Source organism: Pelecanus crispus, chromosome 11 (genome assembly GCF_030463565.1).
Source record: "Pelecanus crispus isolate bPelCri1 chromosome 11, bPelCri1.pri, whole genome shotgun sequence".
NCBI lineage: Eukaryota > Metazoa > Chordata > Aves > Pelecaniformes > Pelecanidae > Pelecanus > Pelecanus crispus.
Window position 1 is genome coordinate 17,316,821 of NC_134653.1, and position 22,706 is coordinate 17,339,526.

At 47.8% G+C, this 22,706-nt stretch overlaps 1 protein-coding gene across 10 annotated transcripts; it reads right to left on the reverse strand.

The window, feature by feature from the left end:
* Positions 1-1,227: 1,227 nt before the first annotated feature.
* On the reverse strand, positions 1,228-21,108 carry LUC7L (LUC7 like). 10 transcript variants are annotated; one of them, XM_075719281.1, is made up of 11 exons: positions 21,048-21,071; positions 20,209-20,279; positions 19,030-19,124; positions 13,908-14,006; positions 13,087-13,197; positions 12,272-12,415; positions 11,659-11,835; positions 10,950-11,038; positions 6,396-6,425; positions 5,284-5,448; positions 1,228-2,803 (listed from the first exon to the last, which is right to left on the reverse strand). In XM_075719281.1, exons 4-11 carry the CDS (start codon positions 14,001-14,003, stop codon positions 2,662-2,664), a joined length of 954 nt encoding a protein of 317 aa, XP_075575396.1. In that variant the 5' UTR covers positions 14,004-14,006; positions 19,030-19,124; positions 20,209-20,279; positions 21,048-21,071; the 3' UTR covers positions 1,228-2,661. The 10 variants fall into 10 exon arrangements, with proteins under 10 accessions (XP_075575396.1, XP_075575394.1, XP_075575395.1 ...); XM_075719279.1 differs by lacking the exon at positions 21,048-21,071 and adding an exon at positions 20,568-20,588; XM_075719280.1 differs by lacking the exon at positions 21,048-21,071 and adding an exon at positions 20,413-20,444.
* Between the last annotated feature and the right edge of the window lie 1,598 nt (positions 21,109-22,706).

Sequence of the window (22,706 nt, forward strand, 5' to 3'; positions counted from 1 at the left end):
TAAAGTATTCTTCTTTCTGAAAAAATGCACTAATTCATTCATGCCTGTAGACTAGGCTTGCGGCCTGCTGAGGAAAAGAGAAACACGAATTTGAACCCTCTCCAGCGTTACTAGTGCTGAAGGCTGTGTGCTGAGCTCTGCAGAGGCGAGGAGTTTCTTGTATTTCCATCTGATTGAAATATAGACCTGCACTTCCAAGTGCCCTGTAAGCGTCTCCTCAGCACTCCTACACAGCCTGCCAACTACAGGGGATAAACTAGCTCAGATCAAATGGAGGATTAGAGCAACAAGCTACCTCGGCAGAGTCCCACATTTTTGTAAAAGGGATTAAATTCTTTCCCAGGCTTCTTGATATGGTTTTGGGCAACTTTTTGAGCTGGTGAAGGTGGACAGCAAACCCCTCCGATCACAGGGAGAGGCAGCAGGGCTGGGTCAAGCGCAGCAAGAAGCGCTGAACAGCCGCGGTGTTTCGCGTAGGAGCAGCGCTGCTCCCCAGCCCCGGCCAGGCTGCAGGCCAGCGCAGCAGCAGCGTGGAACCGACCCTGCCGCCAGCCCCTGCCCAGCTGCTGCCGGCCGGCCCACGAGCTTAACCAAACCCTTCTTCCAGCTCCGAGCTCCGCTCTGGCACCGCCTGGTTCCCGCCGGCGGAGCGGCTGGTGCCCGGCAGCTCCACCCCGCGCCCGCCCTGCCGGAGCCGGCGGCAGCGCCCGGGGGCCGGGGACGCTCCAGGGAGCCGGTTCCCTTCCCCGAAAGGCACCCCCGCAGTACCGGAGCCCGCCGGAGGAGCGGCCCGGAGACCCGGCCGCCCCCTGCCCGCCGGTCGCCCGCGGCCGCAGCCCGGCGCGGCCTAGCCCAGCCCCCCGCCGCGGCCGGGCGGCACCGGCAGGACCGACCCCCGCCCCGCTCCGCACTCACCCCGCGCCCGCCGCCACCGCCGTCACTTCCGCCTCCATCCCCCACCGCCTCCCGCCGGAAGTGACGCCACGACGTAGCCGCCCGCTTCCGCCCCACCCGGAGCCGCGCCTGCGCAGCGTGGCGGGCTGCGGTGGGCGGCGCGTCTCGGCGCGGAAGCCGCAAGAACAAGGCCGGGCAGCACTGGGAGCCACAAACACAGATCTTTAATGCGATCAGACCGCGAGAGAACAGCACAGTCACGTACAGGCATCCCGAGAGCGCGCCCGCCGCCTCCCGGGCCCGCCCCGCCGCCCCCCCGGGCCCGCTCTCCCCTCACCCGACACGGAGGTTACAAAAACAATACGTGAAACCGCGGAATTAGTTGTAAAAACGGACAGGGAAGGGGGTCGCATGCACTAAGGACTAACACCGAGGGAGCGCCGGGACGGCCGCAGGGAAACCGAAACCATTAAGCAGCTTATCGGAGCTTCGAAGGGGAAAAAGACCCGCCGGAACCCCCGCACCGGACACGCGGCCTCAAAACAGCATTTACGGACACTTCCCTGCTGCTGCCGCGTGGAAATGTTAGGAGTGAGCTGTCTTTAATTAAAGATACCTGCCTCACCGAGCTAACGAGCGGCAGCCAGGCTGATGCCCTGCCAGCGCCCAGCTCAGCAGACAGCAAGTGCTTTACTCACACGATTCTCACAAAATACCGATCCTCGGGGTCAACGACTGTGGCTGGCACAGCAAGGCGGCCTTCCTCCCCTAGTGTAAAATAAACCTAGTTACAAATAAGCTAGTTACAATATGCAAATTCCTCCCACACGTTAGGACACAGCTGGTGCCTCGGTCCCAGGAGAAGCGGTACGCACTGATGCGGGCGACTCCTTTCCTTGCCCTGCCCCTGGATTTTGCTCCATCTGGAGTCACCTCTGCCACTCAGCTACTTCTGCCTGACTGGCCTTGGATAACATACACCAAGGCTTTTTTTGCAAGTCAGAAAACTCCACGGAGGAAGTTCTGACTCCAGAGTGCACAGTAAATAGGCAGACTAGCTGTGGCTGTACTCCTCTACAGAAGAAATCAGTCCAGATTTTCCACTGTTTTATTTACACATGGTATCTGATCTGTAAAGGTACTAAAACCAGACTTGAGCCCATCTTAGAAATGCACTCCAGCTGATTTGGTTATCCTCACAAAGATGAACAGCTTTCAAAATGGGCAGATCGGGGCCAAATTTTGTCCGTCTTGACTTAGCTGGAATAGTGAGGCAATTCTCAAATGCTGGAGACATAAAAATGCGGTGGCTAAGCGCTAAAAGAAAAAACACTTCTGAATTTCTTTTAACATATATAAACAGAAGGAAAAATTAATTAAGCGAGAACCAGTGCTACTGGTGTGCTCACAAAGGGTCAGGTAGATCTTTTGGAAAGGGCTGAAGCATTACAAATGTCATGGCAGCTCAGGTCTCCAACCACAGCACTGCCCCTGACTGCCGCGTTCGCTGGGTCAGGACAAACACAGCGTTGTCAACCACTGGCCTGAATTGAAAACGATCCATCCAGATTTATTTATCACTACTAAAACAAAATCCTGTTAAACAGTACGTAACTCTGTGTCTCTACAAACTCACAGCTATCTGCCAAACAATAAAAATTCCAAACTACAAAAGATGAGTTGTATTCAGTAAATATAAATGGGAAATTTAGGCTTTGTGTAGAATGTTTATCAGACTATTTACAGTGCAACACAGATCGTTTGAGTTCAGATCTCGCCAGCTTCTCTCTCTTCTGATCTCTTGGAACGAGATTTGCCATTTGTGCTCTCGTGACGCCTCTCAGAAGAGCTCTTCTCTTTTCTCTCTCTGTCTCGGGACTTTTCTCTTGAAGATCGATCTCTAGAAGATCTGAAGTACAAAGTAAACCATCGCTATAAGCTTCACAACTAAAAGAATTTTCAAATATACATAAAATTACAACATCTTTCCCTAACAGGGCTATGGCATAACACAAGTTTCTTGCAGAAACGTGCCTAGGTACTGCGATGTCGGGAGTGGTGTCCCCCAATACAGCAACTCTGGTCCCTCTACAAGCTTTATGTACAAGAATGCCAGTTTTGCAGCGCTGAGAGCACGGCACAGCCTTCATTAGTCTCTCGTTAAGAGTGATCTTTTCGAGCTGTTGCCACAGGGGCTCTCTGAGGTCTTCCCTGGGCCCCTTATTAGTTTACTGGGCCATACTAAAGTGCCTGCAATTTCTTCCTTGTCTATCACTCAGTTCTGTTTGTGTCTTCTCTAGTGTTTTTTCATTATGGTCTAAGCTAGTGGCTTTCTGTTCAACTGCTTTAAATACCAACTGTATTCTTTGGACTCAAAACGCTTGCTCAGCCCTGGGCTTTTTCTGCTTTGCATCCTGACAAGCGTTGTCCTTGGCAGCATCCTGGGTTCAAAGCCAGGATAATACAGATTTATATTCACAGCCCACAACACAGGCAAATCTTTTCACAGCCTGCCCGAACGACAGCTACAGATTTTCAGCACTGCTTCGTTGTATCGGCCCACACAGAATTAAGCAGAGGCCTTCATGTTAGGTCCAATCTGAAAAGGCTGTTTTGCTGTACGATTCGTGCCAGCTTATCGACTAGCAGCCTTCAAAGGTGCTGATCCTGAATGAGCTCTAGCGGCCTGTACCCCTTCAGAACTAGGCAAAGCCTTTCACAGACCCTGCAGAGCCAGCACATTTTACTCTAGGACTCAGTACGCAGGTTTTTCTTTACAGTCACAAGAAGAGGACCTGGCAGGTACCTTAGAGGTTCTGGCTTTCATTCATGCTGACTGGAAATACTGCACAATTGATATATTGAATGCTTACAGCCGTCTGTATCACGAGCCGTTCCATTTTCATTAAGTTGTGTCATTGAGCCAGAAGACAACATGAGTCTGTCTGATGATATTAACTCTTTTCCTGTTCCCACAATGCCTGCTGCCTGTAGACCTCCTACCCTGAGATCTCCAGATCCTGCGACAGGATCTCCATTTCGTTATACAAGTGAGACCTCAGACCAGCAGAACATGAATGCAGGTTTCGTTAATTCTCAAGGTGAAAACAGAAGCTACACTTTTTCAGAGAACAGGGGTTTTCTGTTTGTTCTCTTGTTTTTGTTTTATTTTCTTAAACTGATCCTGGTCTCTCCCCAGTTCTCAGTAATTTTGTGAAAGTATGTAAGCTAGCCAATCCCCCTACAATCTCGATGGGCTGATCTGAATGTGTTCAAGGTTTTCAAAGTAATCCCTTACCTGCTCTTTAGTAATAGTTATTACAGGGTCTTCCTCACTTCCTAATTGTCCAAACTTCTTTTCTTTATTTTTCATGTTCAAGACAGATTTAAAAAAGGACTTTAGTATCTCAGCCATTGGAGAATCAACAGTATTTACACCCCCCCTCAATTATTAACAGACTTATTTTTTCAGACCATTATTTCCCTCCCCTTCATCAGGAATCTTTAAAACCTGTTCTTACCCCTTAGCTAAAGTGACACAAGACACAAGACACACAACAGTAGGTTTTCTTCTAGACCTGTACTTCAGTGGTGGTGCCTAATCAGGTGAGACAGTGCTAAAGCACTCCCCTATTAATTAGCACCTTTAAAAAAAAGCCAGATCTAACTTCAGCAAGCACCTGGTGATAGACTTGCTCCTGGGCTTAGAAAGGCTGTAAGGAAACACAATGATTTCTTTCAATTTTTCTAATACTCCTACATATGCTTGCCTCATCCTTCCTCCAACACAGTGGGTGTTTTGCTGAGTTTCAGAAGAGACTGAAAGCCCTTCTTTGGACTATAATGCTTCTCCTCAGCAACAGGAGAATGGTATACTCCTCCTGGCTGCCTTTTCCCCCTCCCCCTAGTGCAGATTCCTAAATAAATGTCTGTCTCTCGACCAGCCGCCTTCTTACCCTAACAGAAGGCTTTCCCCAGATCCCAAATCATACGCTTCCTTCCCCATGCCAGCACTGAGAGAAAAGCTGCAAAGCAGAAGGTAACCATAGAAATGTAGTGTCAAAACTGCCTCTCAGTTACTTGCCTTTTACAGGCCTGTGGAGGCTCAGGCTTTTGTCCTGCTTCTCATAGAAGAAAACCAGCAATTTCTCAAGGCTCAGCACTGCAAATCAGGTAACCAGTTCTATCTCCTACACTCTCCTGTCAAGCTGGGATCTCACTGTACAGTTACTGCCCTACGGCTCTCACAGGAGGCCATCTATGAATGGCCACTGGGAAATCCTGCTTTGGCCCAGGAGCTGATACAGGACATTGCAGCTGCTAACTTGAGAAACTGGTCACACTCCTGCTCACTTCAAGGGACTGGGCACTTGTGTCAGGAATACATACTTGTGTTTTGAACTCCTGTCTCTGGACCCCCGTCGGTGACCTCTGCTGTGGCTGCGGGAACGGCTCCGGTGGCGTCTGTGTCGGTCTCGGGACCTGGAGCGAGACTTCCGCCGTTCACGGGAAGCCGATCTCGAGCGTCTTCGCCTTCTATCCCGAGACCGCGATCTGAAGAGGACACAGATTGCCTCAGACTCAGGAAATGGGCCAGTACATCGGATCTGTACACCTGAACCTATCTCTCAGATGTTCCTGAGCAACAAACATCCAGAGCATCAGCACTCACCCTCTGCAGCCACATCTCTGCCAGCACAGAAGGCAGATCACCCACAGGGTGGGCATCACCCTCCTGGGCCTCATGCTACCAACAAAATGCCAATGGGTAAATTTGAGTTGCTGGGAAGCTTATATAAAAAGCTCCCACCATTAATGTAAGCATGTGCCAATGCCTAGAGCAGAGCTTACCAACTGTGCCTCACTCAGAGTGAGGCCTGTGTAAGCAGAAGAGGCACCAAAGTAAGTGGTGTGTGAAATTACCATAACCCGTATGGCAGTCTGCCAAAAGAGAGTCTCCCTTGTGAAAGTACTGCACTTTAGAAGCAGATTTGTTTCAATCTGCTCTAAAAACAAAACAAAGGACACCAATGTATATGGAAAGCAGTAGAGAGGAAGATCTCCAGCTATGTGATCACTGAGAGAAGGTTGTCATACCACTAAGGAAAACTCTTCACAGAGATGTGGGGACTTGAACCTCTGCATTTTTACATCTGAGGTATTATATATGTAATAGATATATTTCAGACATTAGAACTATGAAAGTATATTAGATATTTATTGAAAGAGGCATCAAGTATATTCTTAGACTCATACTCTGGAGCACACAGCATCCTCTGTCCTGACTGGGCTAGCCAACATCTGCTTTCTAGCCCAACGGGTGACATTAAGTTGCACAGCACCAGTGAAGTGCCCAAGCAGTAGTTCCCATTTCTTTCGGGAAGCAAAACAAAGAGACTGGGGCACTGAGTGAAATCCATTTGTGAAACTCAGGAAAAACCTCGGTAACTAGATAGAAACACAAGTAGGCATTTGGAAGAACTGTAGAACTGCACACTCACCTTCGACGATCTCTATTTCTTGATCCAGACCTAGAAAGAAGAGGAGCATTAAGCAAGAGAAGGTATGATATAGTTGGTGGGTTTTCAATAAAACAACCCATTCACCCTGGCAGCTCTTCACAGGAATGCAACAATACCCCAAGTCATGTGTCAGTTAAAAAAAAGCCTGCCATAAAACCATTAAAACATTTAATTAACTTCAATTTGGGGGGCACGGGAATGGAAATTTGTCAAAAAAACTGACCAACTTTGTAGAAACACTAGTTTCTACATGCAGAGCTTCTTGTCAGAACAGAAAAGGTCTACAAAACGAATTCAGTCTCTGTTAATAAAACACCACAATGAACCTTTCCAACTTTAAGTTTGCTGTGCATATTTGATATACACACTTTACTCTCTGCAGTCTAACATCAACTAGATCAATTCTAACATTTGCAAGAAGAAGTGCCACTCTCCAGTCAGAAAGACACTTGAGAGAGTTTTCTGATTTTGGTTCCTTTGAGGTAGTTACACATTTAAAAGGTTTTAATGAAGACAAAATACAGGATTTTCTCACTCACATTTATTTAACAAACATTAGATGGAAATTTGCATCAATTATTTTTTTTCTTGTTTGGGAAAGATGAGCTGGAAAAAAAAGAAGGGACACAGACACAAGGGAAGAACTATTACTGAAAAAGTAACTGAGACACACAGAAAATCCTTCATCCCAGACTTAGAAAGCAACTTGGGAACAATCATCGAAGTCTCACTACTCTCTCTCACATTTCCATGGCTTCAGAGCTCATGTACGGCACACTAACCTTAACACTGTAAGCTTAGCTTTTGACAGTCTGTAAATAACAATGTCACAATTCTTTCAACTTCTGAAGTGGCATTACTCAGCACCACTTAAAATACCACTCCGCGTGAAAGGTACGCCCTCCCTTTTTCTCTACAGCCACATTTCAGAGCCAGCCTACACCAAAACTTCACACACTGTCTGAATGGTCTCTCTCTGCTTTAATTGAGAAGTGGCTGGTCTCCTTGTTTAGTGACTTAGAGACTCACTCTTGTAACTGCTCCCATCTCCCCACTGCATACAGACTCACTGGGGACGTTCCAGTTACATAGCCACAGAACTGTTCTGGCACTGTAACAGGAGATGCAGCTGAAAGTTACACAAAGACAAAATTTAAAAAAGCAATAGAGAAGCATCTATTTTAATAATATCATTTAAAACCATACCTGGATAAGACAAGATTAAGAGAATCAATGTGCACTGACATTCCTTCACAATGAAATGGGATTGTTCAATCATGGTAGAAAGGAAAAAAAACAAATTTAGAAAGGAATTCAGCTAGAAGGACTGTAAACAAGGTGGAGCTGAAATTCGAGTCAGGCAAATGAACTATGTGCTGAGGCAACACACAAGACGACCAGATGAAGGAAAAGCTGATAAACCAGGAGAGCAAGGCAATAACCACACACCTCCTTTTTCATATAACAGAACCTGATAGAGCAGCAGGACCTCCTGTAGATGCCTGGCAGGCAGCTGAATGTTTTTTGGTGGTTGTAATTACTCCAAGTTCTTAATGTTCTTTTTCTCCTGATCACTTTATTCTGAATCACTGGTGCACAGATCCACACAAAGCCATTCCACAACCCCTGAAAAACCTGGCTGCCTTTCCACGCGTATGATCTGAGCAGGAGTGCACAATAAACTCCCAATAATCACTCCCTAGCACTAAACTTGAGAATTCAGGAAGCATCCAACAAAACACTTTCCTTACTAGCCTGAATCAGTACACAGCAGGAGACAGTAGAAGACTGCCATCCACAGAAATGAGAGGCTGAGCGTATTTTTTTTTCCCCCCTCTTTTTTGTCCCTGCATCACAGAGGCTATGTGCCGAGTTTCATAACCTATGTTTTGTCCAACTTAATATGAAGGAAATCCATTTGGCAACTCCACCTAGACTTGTTTGCTGGTGTATTCTGGAAGCAAATACCGAGGTCTGCTCTTCTAAGCATGACACCTCTCCTCAGAATTTCAGTCTTAAGAGATTACTGGGTAGCCCACAGTCACCAGCAACACCAAACAAAGGACCTGTGTTTATTTACCACTAGGGGTGACTACCCAGTTCACTCATTCCTATGTGGAAATCACACTTTAGTTGACAAATTAACAAAGTCTGTGAGAGTTAGAGTTTCACAAGTGAATCGACAGGTTTCCATAGTATGCCACAGTGCCTGTAAGTCACCAAAGGCTTCTCAAAGTCAAGCGGTTCTCTTTCTCTTACTGAATAACTTCATGAAGATGCTGCATATGAAGATATGACAAGAAGAGTTATGAAAGAAACATGTTTTCTGTGGTTCCTTGAAGTATCAAGCTCTGGTTAAGAGAGGCAGTCTGAAAGGCAGTAGAAGTCACTGATTAGTTTTGATGGAAAAATGACCCCATAAGCATGGTGTTGCACAGGTCCCAGTGGACAAGGTGCTGACAAATGGAGAAATCTGAGCTCTAGTCCCAGTTCTGACACTAAGTATCCACTGGGAAAACTATATTCCTTCTTTGGGTCAAGTTCTCATTTTGGAGTGGTAATTAATTTGACCTCCTCTGTACAGCACTCGTTGCTCCTTCATAACATGCTTTTCTTTGGTATATGAACAGAGGAGCATACAGATGCTTCCATACAGAGCAAGAGCAAAGGCTAGCCACAGTTTCTAATTAATGCCACATATGGAACCAGCAAGAATTCAGACTTCAGGCCAGCTCAGGGCAGTTCTTAAACCCTTCAGATTTAAAGCATTAAATACTCGAAAGTGATCTTCAAACCCTCTTATCAGATATATCCATACATGGGCTACCTGTGAACGCAAGAGGCTCCTTAACTCTCAGGAACTAAAATTTAAAAAAAAGAAAGAAACACCCACACAAAAACAAAACCACAGACGTGCCACAGGAGGAACAAAGCCAGCATTCGGGGGAGATCCAGAGAACTCTTCCTGAAGGCAACTCTGCTGAGCAATTTTCACACAGAAATGAACTCCAGGAAGCAGAGCCACCATGGAGACAGACACACTGAGTCCAGTTAAATGTGGTCCCATGCTGTGGGTCAGAAAGAGCCTGCCACAAAGCAGCTGCACGGAAAGACATTTCTTGCTCCATTTCCATCTTTCTGTCCATAGCAGCAGCATACATCAGTCCTGTTTGATTACCTCCTGTGCTCATCAGCCAGTTCCAGATTCTGCAGCTCCCAAATATAACTGCATTACTGACAATCTTGCATGGATGCCAGAAAGTTGTGAGGCTCTACATGAAATGCTGCAGTTCAGGAGAAAGCTGCAGCACAAACTGGCATTTCACATGACACCAGGCAATCCACAGGGAGAGAGAACCCACATGAAACACCCTAATTGGAGAATGCATAACAATTTGGGGCTTACATCTTCACAATCCACCAAAATCATCAAGCTGCAGACCACAGAATATCAAGCTGCTTCAGCTCTGGTATTTATTTGCTAGCATTTCCAGCAACGTATACACAGAAGCCAGCACCATCTTAGAGCATACTGCAGTTACGTATCCCTCATGCCTCAGACATGAATGGCTGAAACACACTCTATAGTTCACACTGAGGGTGGAAAGCTCAAAAAGAGCTTTCCGCAGGCAGCAAGGTTGGTTTTTTTTGTCGCAAAAAGTACAAAAGGAGAAACACATGAGGTAACTGGGGACACGCTGTGACAATGAGAACAGCATACCTACTCAGCCACTTCCTCTGCCTGACCATTGCAAATGACCACCCTCTCCATACCAGGCTGTTTAACTGAGCTGTTTACACACAAGACGCCTGTTCAAGTAAAGAAGAAATAGTTTTTCCAGTTCAGCTGGCAAGAGGCAGAAGAGCTTGTCCTGAGAATACCAATGTTGCAGCCACTCCCACTGCTCAAGGATTATACACGTATGAGCAGAAGGTGAGACATACGGCCACAACCACCAGACACAGCCACTCCTTGGGATCCCTTGGATCCCCTAGGAAGTGTTTTCCAAAGCTGAGCCAAAAGCACCTCACTGTTATTGTAGAAAAGTTTCTGAACAAGACAGGCAGCCTGACATCTGGCTCATAGATACCAGCTCCATTTTGCTGTCACCTCTTAGCCTAGAAGTGACAGGGGCTGTCCAGAGAATTTTTGCAGGACTAGTGCCTTTTGAGCAGACCTAGCCCTCAGTCATCTTACAACTTTCCCACTCAGATGTTGGATGAGGGAATTTTATCCAGATTAAGATTCCCAAAGACAGGGACTGGACCAATATAAGCCTGGAGACTACAGGGAGCTCACATCTTTCAGGTACACAATGGAGATTAAAACAATAGACATACAATCACTCTAAGGTGGGGGCTTTGTACATTTGTTTTCATCTTTAACTGAATGCCAAGGTGCTCACACAGCATCTGGAGCATTTCCAACAGCTGCTCCAGCAGCAGATGCTGCTTTCCTGCAGTGCTCTCAGATACAAGAAATCAGACCATTTCAAAACCAACTTCACAAAATATTTATCAGCTTCCACTTACCGTCTGCCCATTCTCTCCTCTCGTTCCCTCTCCTCTCTCCGTCTCAAACGATCCTGGTTTCTCTTCTCTTGCTTTTCTGCCACTGTTTTCTATAAAAAAATTCACATGGTATTTCAGCCATACAGTAACAGGTCAGAGAGATCTGCAGGGAGACTATTCAGGTAGTAAGACAAAGGTAGTAAGACAAAGAACTGTTTGACTGGATTTTGCAAGTCAAGATCTCCATCAAGGTTCTCATTTTCCTCACAACTTCACTAACATACATCAGTGCAAGAAATGCCACTCTCTACTCTGCTTTGAGAGCTTGTGCTTTAAGAGACAAGCCCGTAAGCTTTGAGGCAAGGACTGTCTCACCACGAGTATAAATGACACACAATGGAACAGTGCTGTGGCCTCATGCCAGTGATGAATCGAGGCACAGTGACAAATTTCAGCCAAACCAATGAGAAACAGCAATGGTACAGTTGCATGTATTTAAGGAAGAAATGACAGCAGTGGTCTGGTTTGACTAATTCTGAGAGTACTTATTTAGTTACCCAGAGATTACAGAACACATGAGGCTGCAAACCTCGATTTGAGTTTCAGGGATTCTGCAATCAGAAATTTCTGGGCTTGTACAAGCACTCTGCGAAGAATCCTGTATGAATTTAATAAAAGCGTTGAATGTCTTCAGAACTACAAGGAGAAGGTTTAAAACAGACAGGATTACCCTCAACTGATCCAGTTTCTCACGAATCTGAATGAAACCCAAGTGTAATTTGCCTCCAAAGTGGTCAGCAAGACGCCGGTCGTTGTCATGGAGACCAAGATATGCTGAACAGACTTCACACACACGCAGCTTCTGCTGCTGGAAACTAGATGCAGGCATTGAATTTCGGTATTCTTCCTAAAGGGAGGCAAAAAACCAGGCAAATGTCAGGGAACCCTTACATAGTCACAACCCTCCAGGGAAACCCCTGCAAAGAATTGCCCTGCCGCTTTCAAGAATCAAAAAACCACCCTCAATATAAAGGAGGTGTTGTACAAAACACTTGCAAGCACAGCTAACCTGACAGTCTATACCTGCAAGTGACTCGTGACCAAATATTGCAGAGGACAAATCCCTCCCACCCCAGTCAGCTACCTTCACTAGATAAAAATTTTCAAAAAAGCTTCTCTTGATCTATGACACTACACTGCCAACGGCTTGCTGGCGCATGGCTAAAACAGAAAAAGGAGGTGATGGCAACATAGGAAAAGAGGTAGGAACCGCCCAGCTGTTTGTCATGTACTCAGCCTAGCTCAGTCAGCTACTGCAATTCATAGGAGAATCAAGGCCATACCTCTGCCTCTTTCTTTTTTGCTCGGACTTTCTCCACCTCCATCAGGATCTTTTGAGACTCATCAACATTTCCTTCAGCTCCCAGCTGTTCAGCTTTAGCTAGGAGTTTTCCAATGTCTTCATTCAGCTCATGTACTTTCTCTGCCTGAAAAGAATAGTGTGTTTTTATTAAGACAAAATACTTGTAGGATGACTTTTCCTTTTTCTCTAAAAAATATTGTTTAATAAAAGCAGTTGGTGGAAGATGAGCATAAATCTCCAGAAGTTGAAGGAGTCCCAACAAAAAGGGATTGGTATGTCAAGTACAGGCAATGCAGTCACAGACACATAGCAAAGAGAGAAACTAGACATGGAGAGGGCATTGTCAGTTCTGCTGCAAACAGTGGCACATTTCTGGCTTGCAGGACATGACAGAGTCCACAAAACCAGCTTCAGAAATGCTTTGTATTGTCCCGATGAAGCAAGTTCCCAAAGAGGAAACTCCATGAGCATTTACTAAGTGAAAAGACAACAATCATGGGATGGATTTACTATTCTAAGCTATTACGTTAACACTGAATAGTGTGGGAGGGAAACCAATATGCTTTATTGCCATGCTAAAGCAACCTATTTTAGAGTTCATGTTTTACACTACTATGGCCCTCTGAACCAGTAAGTTTGTCACAAGAATGGCCAGAGCAGCATTTGAGCAGCATGGCTGGAATCCACAAAGCCTTTGTGGAGCCTAACTTCCCAGTATCAACAGTGTCAGAGACAACAGAGCACCAGTGCTCTCACACAGACTTGCAGAACAAATGTTTAATGGGAGGACAATACCTTTGCAGACACTTCAGCACTGATCTCTTCCTGTGTCTCAGCCAGCCGTTTCTTGGCCAGTTCTGTTCTCCTATCACACTCTGCAATGAAGGATTCCAGGTGATCCATTGCCTGCATGTTCAGACAAAGAGTTGTGAATAAACATGCTCTCTGGGCCAGATCTAGCTTTGACAGCCAACAGCTAGCTGGTGCAATCCCTGTATAATGCACAACCAAGTTCAAGAATGGATGCCTTGAGAAAAAAACATGACAGGCAGAAAAAGTAAAATTTGATCCCTGCCCTTAAGTTTGTCATCTTCCTGGAACCTGACACAGTTCCTTTACTCTGAAATATAACAGAATGCTCACATGAAGACTGCTTTGCACTGGAACTTCCAACACATGAACAACAGGTGCAAAGACAAAAGCACTGGAATAACATGAAAAGGTAAGGCAGAATTGCTCTTCCACTTGATCTGTTCCATCACAGAAAGCTAAATCTGGCAAAAGTGTACCACACAGCAGAAAGCTTTTAATGTCAAATCTCATTCTGGGACAGGCCACCAGGTTACAATGACCTGCTACAGAGCAGCAGGTGTGGGATGCAAGGAATGCCAGAGGAGCCTCCCAGCTAGCTGGACTAATGGGGTTGCAAGGACCATAACTACTTTGACAATTTCAAGTCAGCAATCAAGCTGGCATTCGGGAAGGGGCTGCACATTCTTGTCAGATAACACATCAAATAAGATGGCTAGCTGAAATGCCCACTGCGTTCTATTGTTCAGCCACGTAACTTCAAGAGGCAGTTTCCACAAAAGTAACAAAAATTTCCCCATACTCACATCCAGCTCAAAAAACAGGTCTCTCTCTTTACTTGCAATCTCATAATCTGCTCGCAGTGCCAAGTCATGGATCTTTGTACATTCTCCCAGGTCCATTCGCTGTTGAAAAGAAAAGGAAAATCAATGTAAGAACCCTCCACTATGGCAACAAGCAGCAGATACTTAACTCTTGCCAACTGTATCATATCAAAATACAGCCTCTTTAGTAAGAAAAGCTTCCTCTTAACCTGTCAGTAACACAACTAGCCAGAAGAACCACATGCTTGCTAGAACCCCTTTTCTAGGTGTTCCTGGAACAACATTAAAACACCCCAAATCTTTTAAGTCCAATCCTACTCCTGCTCTAGGTCACATCACAGCCTTAGAAATTGCTGGGAGGGAGCTGGGAAGGTGCAGCACACTGCATCAGTAACTCCTTCAACAGGCACTAACTCCAAATGCCTCCTATTATAGAGCTACACCACAGCAAAACATACAGCTTTGTGCCCTGTTTAAAGCTCACCTGGAAAAGCATGTCTGTGTCAGAACAAGCCCTAGTTACTTATTGAAAGATACTGAATTACAGAACACAGACAGAATGCCTCCTATCAAGAACAAGTGGACTTAAGGGAATAGGGGGTATGGCCAGTAGAAAAGCATGAACCCACGCTCAGGAACAACAGACTCATAATTGTACAGCTAGCCCCTTCCCACATTCAGAGGCAGCCTGGAATTTTAAAACCTGCCCAGCAAAGCTGCACATAAGCCCATTTAATGAGAGACTTTTTGAGAGCACCTCCCTTCCCAGAAAGCTCTGACTTGCATGCTGCCCTTCACTCCCATTGCAGTCGATGCTATTTAAATGTTATTTTTCCCCAACCTAGTAGTTAACAGCCACATAAACTGAAGTTAATTATGCTCTCAAAACACGGAAATTGCATTTTGACATTATCAATGCGTAACAGAGAACACTTCTTGTTCTTAAAATAGAAAAAGAATATGACATTTTGAAAACCAAAATAATAAAAGGCCTAAATGTGAGCCACAGTACAAATGGCAGGATACATGTCATTGCATGAAGGATCACCCCAGCCAGCCATCCTCTTCTCTCCCTGTCACCACCAGTCCCAAGAAGTCCAAACCTGAACACAGACAACAGGTGTCAACTGACTGAACTGCAGAAAGTGCTAAATAGAGGTATATCGGGATCAAGACAGAATCCCTGTAGAACATCACAACTAAAGCTGGGGGTGCCAGGGACACCTGTGTGAAGCAATGCACTTGGATAGCAGCAATGAAGTGTTCAGAATGAAGCAAAGCAACTAAAGCAAGCTCCATCAGGTAATGCTCAGGTATTCAGCAGTTACCTGTGTTATCAGCTTTTCTTTTTTAAACAAAGAAAACAATTCCGGATGACTTGACACTATTTAGTCTTCCTCATTTTGCTCAGATTTACCAGAAACAGGAGACCACAGGCAGCAGGCTACAGAAACAGACACTGCATCCAGGAATAGTCCTGCTGAGCTCTCTAATGGTGGAAATTTAATGCCTACAAAAAAAAGCGTTCAGTACTTTCAGAGCTTAATCATGTTCATCTGCAGGCAAGCCTCTTCAAAGAATGCTAGTGAGCCACTGTTATTTTACCACAAAAACAACTTTCCACAACATCAGAGCATGATGTGACTTAAACCTTTTATTCTTATGGTCATTCTATTGAGATCCCTTTCCAACATAGGGAGAAAATAGCAATACTCCATGTGATTCTCAAAGATCATAAGTATTCTTATCTGAACTCTTCTTGCAAGCTGATCCATTAGCCCCACTTCAGAGAAGGGGCTCCAAGCCAAAACTTCAGAAGAGCTGACAGCACGCTCCATATTCCTCTCCCTGTTTGTTAAGAGGCAATGAATCTCTCAACCTCTTCCTCAAAGGGAGAATGTTCAGGTCTCACCGGCATACAAACCTCAAGCCTTCTTCCACGTCCTTCGTGGTGCATGGAGATTTTCACAGGTATTGCTCACTTCAGGTAAGACCACTAGCCCTTTTGTCTCAATGAATCCTCTCATCTCAGGGAGGCCTGTCATCAAATACTCACTCTTTCCAGCAGTGATCATGACTTGTTTCAGTCAACACCCATGGCTGGTTTACAATACAGGTATTTGAGACAGGTAACCAGTAGAGCCTGAGTAAAGATTTAATGCCCCCCCCGCCCCACTACACACAAAGATTTAATACATTTAGATGCCACTGATAATTAGTCCTGCTCACATTTGTTGAGCAATCCACACCCCAAGGTATCTCTTATGATCTCCACTAAACTGCTAACTCACCAGAAAGTCTATTTCCAAGAGGAAGGTGCTTTAACAGTAATCAGAGCTGCAGAGTTTCACCCAAGTAAAAAAGGAAAGCACAGACCTCCACGAAACAATTCTGCAACCTACAGATTTCAGCTCACTCATAACTCCCACTGGGAGACACAGTTAACTCCCTGAATGTGATTTCCAAGCTATGTTCTACCTGGGCAGATTTAGACTGATCTGTCCGCTTATTAGTGGAGCTAAATTTCAGGATTACCAGCTGATGCCACCTATGAATGTATTGCAGCACTTCCACTGACAGAACTATGCTTACCATTAGCTGCAAAGCTAACTCAGTGCAGGCCACTAACGATCTAGTGACAAGTCCCCTGATAACAGCACATAAGCATATTAAACTAACTTGTGTTCTCCCAGAATTTTCCTCCTTTCCCACGGAGACCAAAAAGAGAACCACTGTAGCTTATTTAGTGATCAGTTTAGATGAGTTTCTGGGGCCAAAGGCTCTTAAGACCAGGAATACTAGCCCACCTAAACAAAGCAAACATCAACATGCCTTCTGCAGCTCCCAGGAATATTCCAGAGCTTTATTTACAGTCTGGACTCCTCTTATTCTGCACCTGAAGGTCAGTGAATGGGACTCCATCACATTTCACTGAGCACAGCTACCCAAGGGATCCACCTTCCTGCTCGTCTCCAATCAACCTCCCACTAAGGAATGTCTGCACACATGAAGGATGCAGCAATAACTATGGCTTTGCAGGGGGGAGGATGCAACATAACCAGCACCAGAAGGCTTAGAGCATCTGTTGGAAGTTTCCCAAAGGTCTAAGGTGCCGATTCCTGCAATAATGCACATGCAGAGATGGATGCTACCAAATCCAGCTGAGGCTGGTTAACCCACACAGCTCTTCCCTTAATGGAGCACCGTAAGATGCCAGTGAACCTGACCAATATCACAAGGAAAGCCTGCACATTCCCAGTTAAGTGTTATTCTGTGCTGGTAGCGCTGACAGCTGAAATGCTGTTCCCGTTCCGGACATCACATGTTCTTTCAACACAGATCTGTGGCACCAATACTTTTTCTTGCCCCTAAGAACCTGCTGACAGCAGCAAGACATCTCCAGCCACTTAAAGGCCACAACAAGACCATTTGAGCGATCCACAAGATCACTTGCACAGAAGCAGTCTTCCCTCTTGTTCCTGTGCAAGATTTGTGAGTGCAAATCCCACAGCAAGAGGGAAGAGACAACTCACTGCAGACAATTAACAACAGAAGCCAGAGAAACAGATTTCTCAATGTGCTTCTCTGCCAGGGGAGACTCGCAACACATCCGACTTCCTCTGTGCTTTGGCACTAGCTCTAGCAGTCACGCACATCACTTAATTCAACCCCTTCAACTCACCGTTTACCTTCTTCCTGGAAATGTGCCAGAAGAGGTAGAAGGCAGTCTGCATCTTCAAAACACCATTTGGGGCCCAAAAAAACTGTTGTAGAATCTCATGTCAAAAAATATACCCTAACCACAGTGACCTGCACAAAGGATGGAGGCAGGCAGGTGATTTAAGCAGCTTTAGAATTCTGAAATGGAAGTGAGGTGATATGGAGGCTTGATGGAGCAACTGCTGGAAAATACATCTGGGCTTCAAATTAATAAAAAATAAATACAGAGATATATAGATTGGTATTCAACTTCCAATCTTATTCTCCAATAGCAGCCATTGAGAGGCTAAAGTCTCAGCGCCCAGAGCCGAGGCAGCTTTTGCTAAAGCTCTTTCTACTAGTGCTGCCACAGAGCCTTGCTGTCACAGTGACACACAGGAAGGAGTGCCAGCCCTCCCTTTTGTTGGTAACCCACTGTGTCAAACTCAGCTCTTGAAATAACAGCAGGAAGGGCTATAAATAACAACAGTATCTTTAAACGATCTGGTTAAGTGGATGGACAATGTGAATTGCCACAGTATTTACTGTCAAACAGCAAGGGTAAAGATGCATTTCAAACATCCATATTCACCTCCATCGTGCAATTCTGTAATACAGCAACAATTACAAAAGATGTGCACCATTTCCTTTTGAAAGCTGGACTGCATCTTTCATATGGGTGCCTAAACTGAATGCTTACTTCACAAGATCTTGATATCAAAAGCCCAAGTCACCTTTGCTCTCAGACAGCATGTGAGCCTAACCTTTGAAAATTGTCCAGCTCTGTCCCCAGAGGGCAGCAGGAAGGAGCCGACTCAACTGTTTCAAACCAGTCAGGCAGAGTGACACACTGCTCAGACCAACCAACTCTAAAGACAGACCAACCAACTCTAAAGACAAAGTTGGCCTGAGCTGTAACCTGCCATTAGCACACTAACCAGTAATGATGAAAAATTGCCATTCCATCAGGAAAACATCACATGGTTGGAGAGAGGAGACTGAAAAGCTCCAGGGACTAAGGATTATTGCAGCTGGTGAGAAAAAACTTGCTAACATGAAGATGCAATGGTGAACTAGAGTGCCCAGGACAGCAGGCTGGCTACGATGTTGCTACCTGCACTGGACAAGTTTCAGGCCCTAACCATCTCAAATTGCTGAAAGAGAAATAATCTTGCTACTTCACGTGGGACTGTGAGAGAAAAAACATTTCAAGGGAATTCTGAGAGCTCCTGTCTTCAGTGGTTCCATACACAGGTCACAGAAACTGAAATTAAAATTGTGACTGCTCCTTGGGCACAGAAAGTCTGATCTCTCCTAGAAGTTACCTACGATGCACAGATGAGCCCTCAAGAGCTGTACCAACATCTGCCTCCCCAGAATTCCTTATTACAGACAATATACTTACTGTTCCAGCCAGAATATCATGAGGACAGCAATCCAGAAGGTGGCTCTTGCAAACACGATCGTCTGTAAACTTCACCCTTTGTCTGGTTTCATCTCCTGAAATTCATTTGTGGTTTTAAATAAGGAGACATTAGAATACCGGTAAGAGAACAAAGACGTCGGTATGATCATTTCACCTCAATATGCAGATTAAAATACTTGGTGTTCCTGCTCCCCAAAATTACTTGAAAAAAGCTTAGAGGGTAACAGGATATTCTGGAACACTTATAATTGGCAACAAACACTATTTTAGCATTTATTCATCCAGTACACCATGTTAAACACAGTGTTGGCGAGCCAAGTAACATCCAAGGCCTGTCATCCATATAAAGAGACAGCACAGCCAGAAGAGAAAAAAAAGGAGACAGACAGTCTGGCTCGCAGCCAAAACCTTCCCCCCCCCCCGCCTTTTTTTACTGTGAGGAAGGGGCAGGAGGTACCAAAACCCACACTATTGGAGGGCCATGAATCACAAAACATGGCTGTGCTGGACAGTTTTTATAGGCGATTGCTATTTGCTCATCTGATAATTAAGACATCGGTCCATTTGGTTTGAAAACCAAATATGCAGTGTGCTTTCCAAGGCCGTGCAAAGACGAATCTTGTAGGTCTTGGCCTGGAACATGAAGCGTGCTTCCCACCCACATCCCACCCTCAGAAGACATTTTACACTCAGGAGCCACTTAAACAAGACAATATCAGAAAAGCAAAAAAATAAAAAATAAAAAAAGAAACAAAGTTAGTCAATACACACTGCGAGCTCCAACATATACTATACCCATCTGCATTCTTCAAGACCTCAGCTGTAGAATTTTATGCCCACTGTTGAAAAGTTTTAAAGGAAAAGTTTTCTTGCCCACACCTGCAGTAAGGAAGTCAGGGGAATGATACATAAAAGTAAAGGCAAAGTGGTAATGGTATGTGACAATTTTAAAGCTCATCTGTGTATATGACACAGGTATGTGTAATACTAAAGTATGAATATAGTTTAGGATTCACAAGCATCCAGGAATAATGTTGTGTCTACTGAAAATGTTTTTTTTTTTTTCTTTCTAAGCTACACTTTTAAAGTTACTTGTGAAAAAAAGCAAACACTTTTTTTTTTTTGTTATAACAGCTTTAAAAATTGGTTGTGACTCACGGCTCGATGAACATGAGGCTTTTCTGCAACTCCCTTGCAGATTGATGTAGGCAGGCAAAGATACACTGAACCTTTATAAATAAAATAGAGGGGCCACAATTGTTCAGTTTGTATGAAATAAAAATATGGGAAGCAATTCAATAGCAACTCAATACACAAAGAAAGAAAAGCACTTATTCACTTACGAAACAAAGTGCAAAGTACCTGAACAGCCCTGCTAATGTGCCAAAGGGAATTTAAGTACTCAGCAAGTCGCAGAAGGGAGATACAAACCGCAGCGGGAACATATTTCGCACAGGCTGTCACATTTCTTTTCTTGGACAACAACTACAACGGCCGGCTCCTGCAGGCACACCTACCTACATGCCTCTATGTACAGCGTGGCCTGGGCACGGAGCTTTCCCTAAAACCTCTCTGCGGCAGCCGGGGCCCTGAGCGGCGGGCTCCTCCCGGGGCTGGGCCACGCCGGGCGCTTTCTAGGGCAAGGGGCGAGGCGGGCTCCTCCGCCGGGCAGGCCTACCCCTACCGGGCTCCCTGTGCCGAGCTCGCTAGGCCGCCCCGAGGCGCGGCGAGGCCCGGGCCCGCTCCGCCGGCCCGCCCAGGCGGCCACCCCGCACCGCCCGTCGCGCCGCTCGCTCGGCGGGGCCAGGACCAGGCCGCGGCGGGGCAGGCGGGGGCTCCGGCTCTGGCCCGCCGCGTCCCCCGGCGCGGGCGGAGGCCGATCGCGCCGCAGGTCCGGAGCGGAGGCGGCGGCCGGGCTGGGCCAGGCCAGGCCCCGCGCGGCTGTGGCGGCCGCCAGGCCGCGGCGTTTCCTGCAGGCCCCGCCCGCCCCTACTCACCGTCCCGGGCCGTGCCCATGAGCTGGTCCAGCAGGGCCCGCATCTGGGCCTGGGCCGACATGGCGGGCGCGGGGCCGGGCCGCGGGGCGCGGCGGGTGAGAGGCTCCGGCCTGGGCCTGGGCGGCGGCGGCGGCCTCAGCGGCGGCTCCGACAGCAGCGGCGCGCGGCGGGCGCTGGGCGGAAGCGGCCCCTCCCGCCACCGCGTGGCATGCCGGGACGGGTAGTCCGCCGGCGGGGCGGGGCGGGGCGGGGCCCCCGTCAGGCCGGCCCGGGGCTGGCAGCGGGGGAGCGGGGCGGGGCGGGGGGGCCGGGCTGGCGGCGGGGGAGCGGGGCGGGGCGGGGGGGCCGGGGCTGGCAGCGGGGGAGGGGAGCGGAGCGGGGCGGGGCGGGGCGGGGCGGGGCGGGGGGGCCGGGGCCGGCGGGGCCCGGCAGCCGCTCCGCCCTGGCGCCGAAGGGCCCCCGCGTCCGGGTGTGCGCCGGGCCGCCTGCTCCGGCTCCCCCGCCTTAGCGGGACGCCTCGTTAGCCGTGGCTGAGGAGGCCTCGGGCAGGGGGACGGGCTAGGGGCACCCACAGCCCGGCTCCTCACTGGGTCGCTGCGATGGGCCCGGTCCCCATCGACGGTGCTACCCCTGGGTGCCCCGGCACCGTGCCCGGGGCTGACCGAGCATGGGCCCAGCCGCCGGGCCGCAGGGGCTGCTGAGCTGTGCTGAACCGTGCCGGGCCATGCTGAGCCATGTCAAGCCATGCCGAGCTGTGCTGAGCCGTGCCAGGCCACGCTAGGCTGTGCCAAGCAGCGCTAAACCATGCAGAGCCGTGCCGGGCCATGCCAAGCCATGCTGGGCCATGCTGGCAGTGCCAAGCTGTGCCAAGCTGTGCCGTGACGAGCCATGCCAGGCGGGCGAGCGACGGCGGGTGACGTCAGGGAGCAGACCGACGGGTGTCCATGGCTTATCAGCTCCCACCCGCTGTGTTTGCCCAGCGGCTTGCCACCAGCTCCTGCCCTGTCGTTGCTGGTGTGAGTGTTTGGAGAGGGGAAAGGGAGTGCTGCGACGTCGGAGCCAGTGCCAGTGCCCAGCTCTGTCCCCGCAGGGTGCTCCAGGGCTGCCAGCCCAGGGAGGGGGTAGGTGACAGCTGTGCCCAGGCTGGCACCCTCCTCACCAGTGCTGCACCATGCCAGGGGCTGGGAACCCCACCTCAGCTCCGGGGGGCAGGTCAGCTCAGGGCAGGGTGCTCAGCCCAGGGTGCAGGGTGCTTAGGGCAGCGTGGCAGGGAGGGCTCCAAGGGAGCAGACCAGGAGCTGCGGTCACCCCAAGGGCAGGGGGGCAGGGCAGCTCTGGAGCAGGGGCAACCCCAACCTTAGCGTCCCCAGCACAAGCAGTGATGGGGTCCGCAGCTCTGTCAGGCCTCTGCCATCCTGTGCCCTCCAGCTGTTGCAGGCAGGCTGTCCTGTGTCCCCAGCCATCTCCAGTCCCTCAGACATCTGTGTCCCCTGGCCATACTCTGTGCTGCCCCAGATGGCCTCACTGGTATGTCCCACTGCCAAAACAGAAACGGCACCTCTGACCACAGCCACCTTCGGACCCGAGCTGCTCGCCATTGTCGCTGTCCTCTGTCCCTCATGTGCTGTACAGGCCAGCATGGCTGCAGGCCATAGCGGA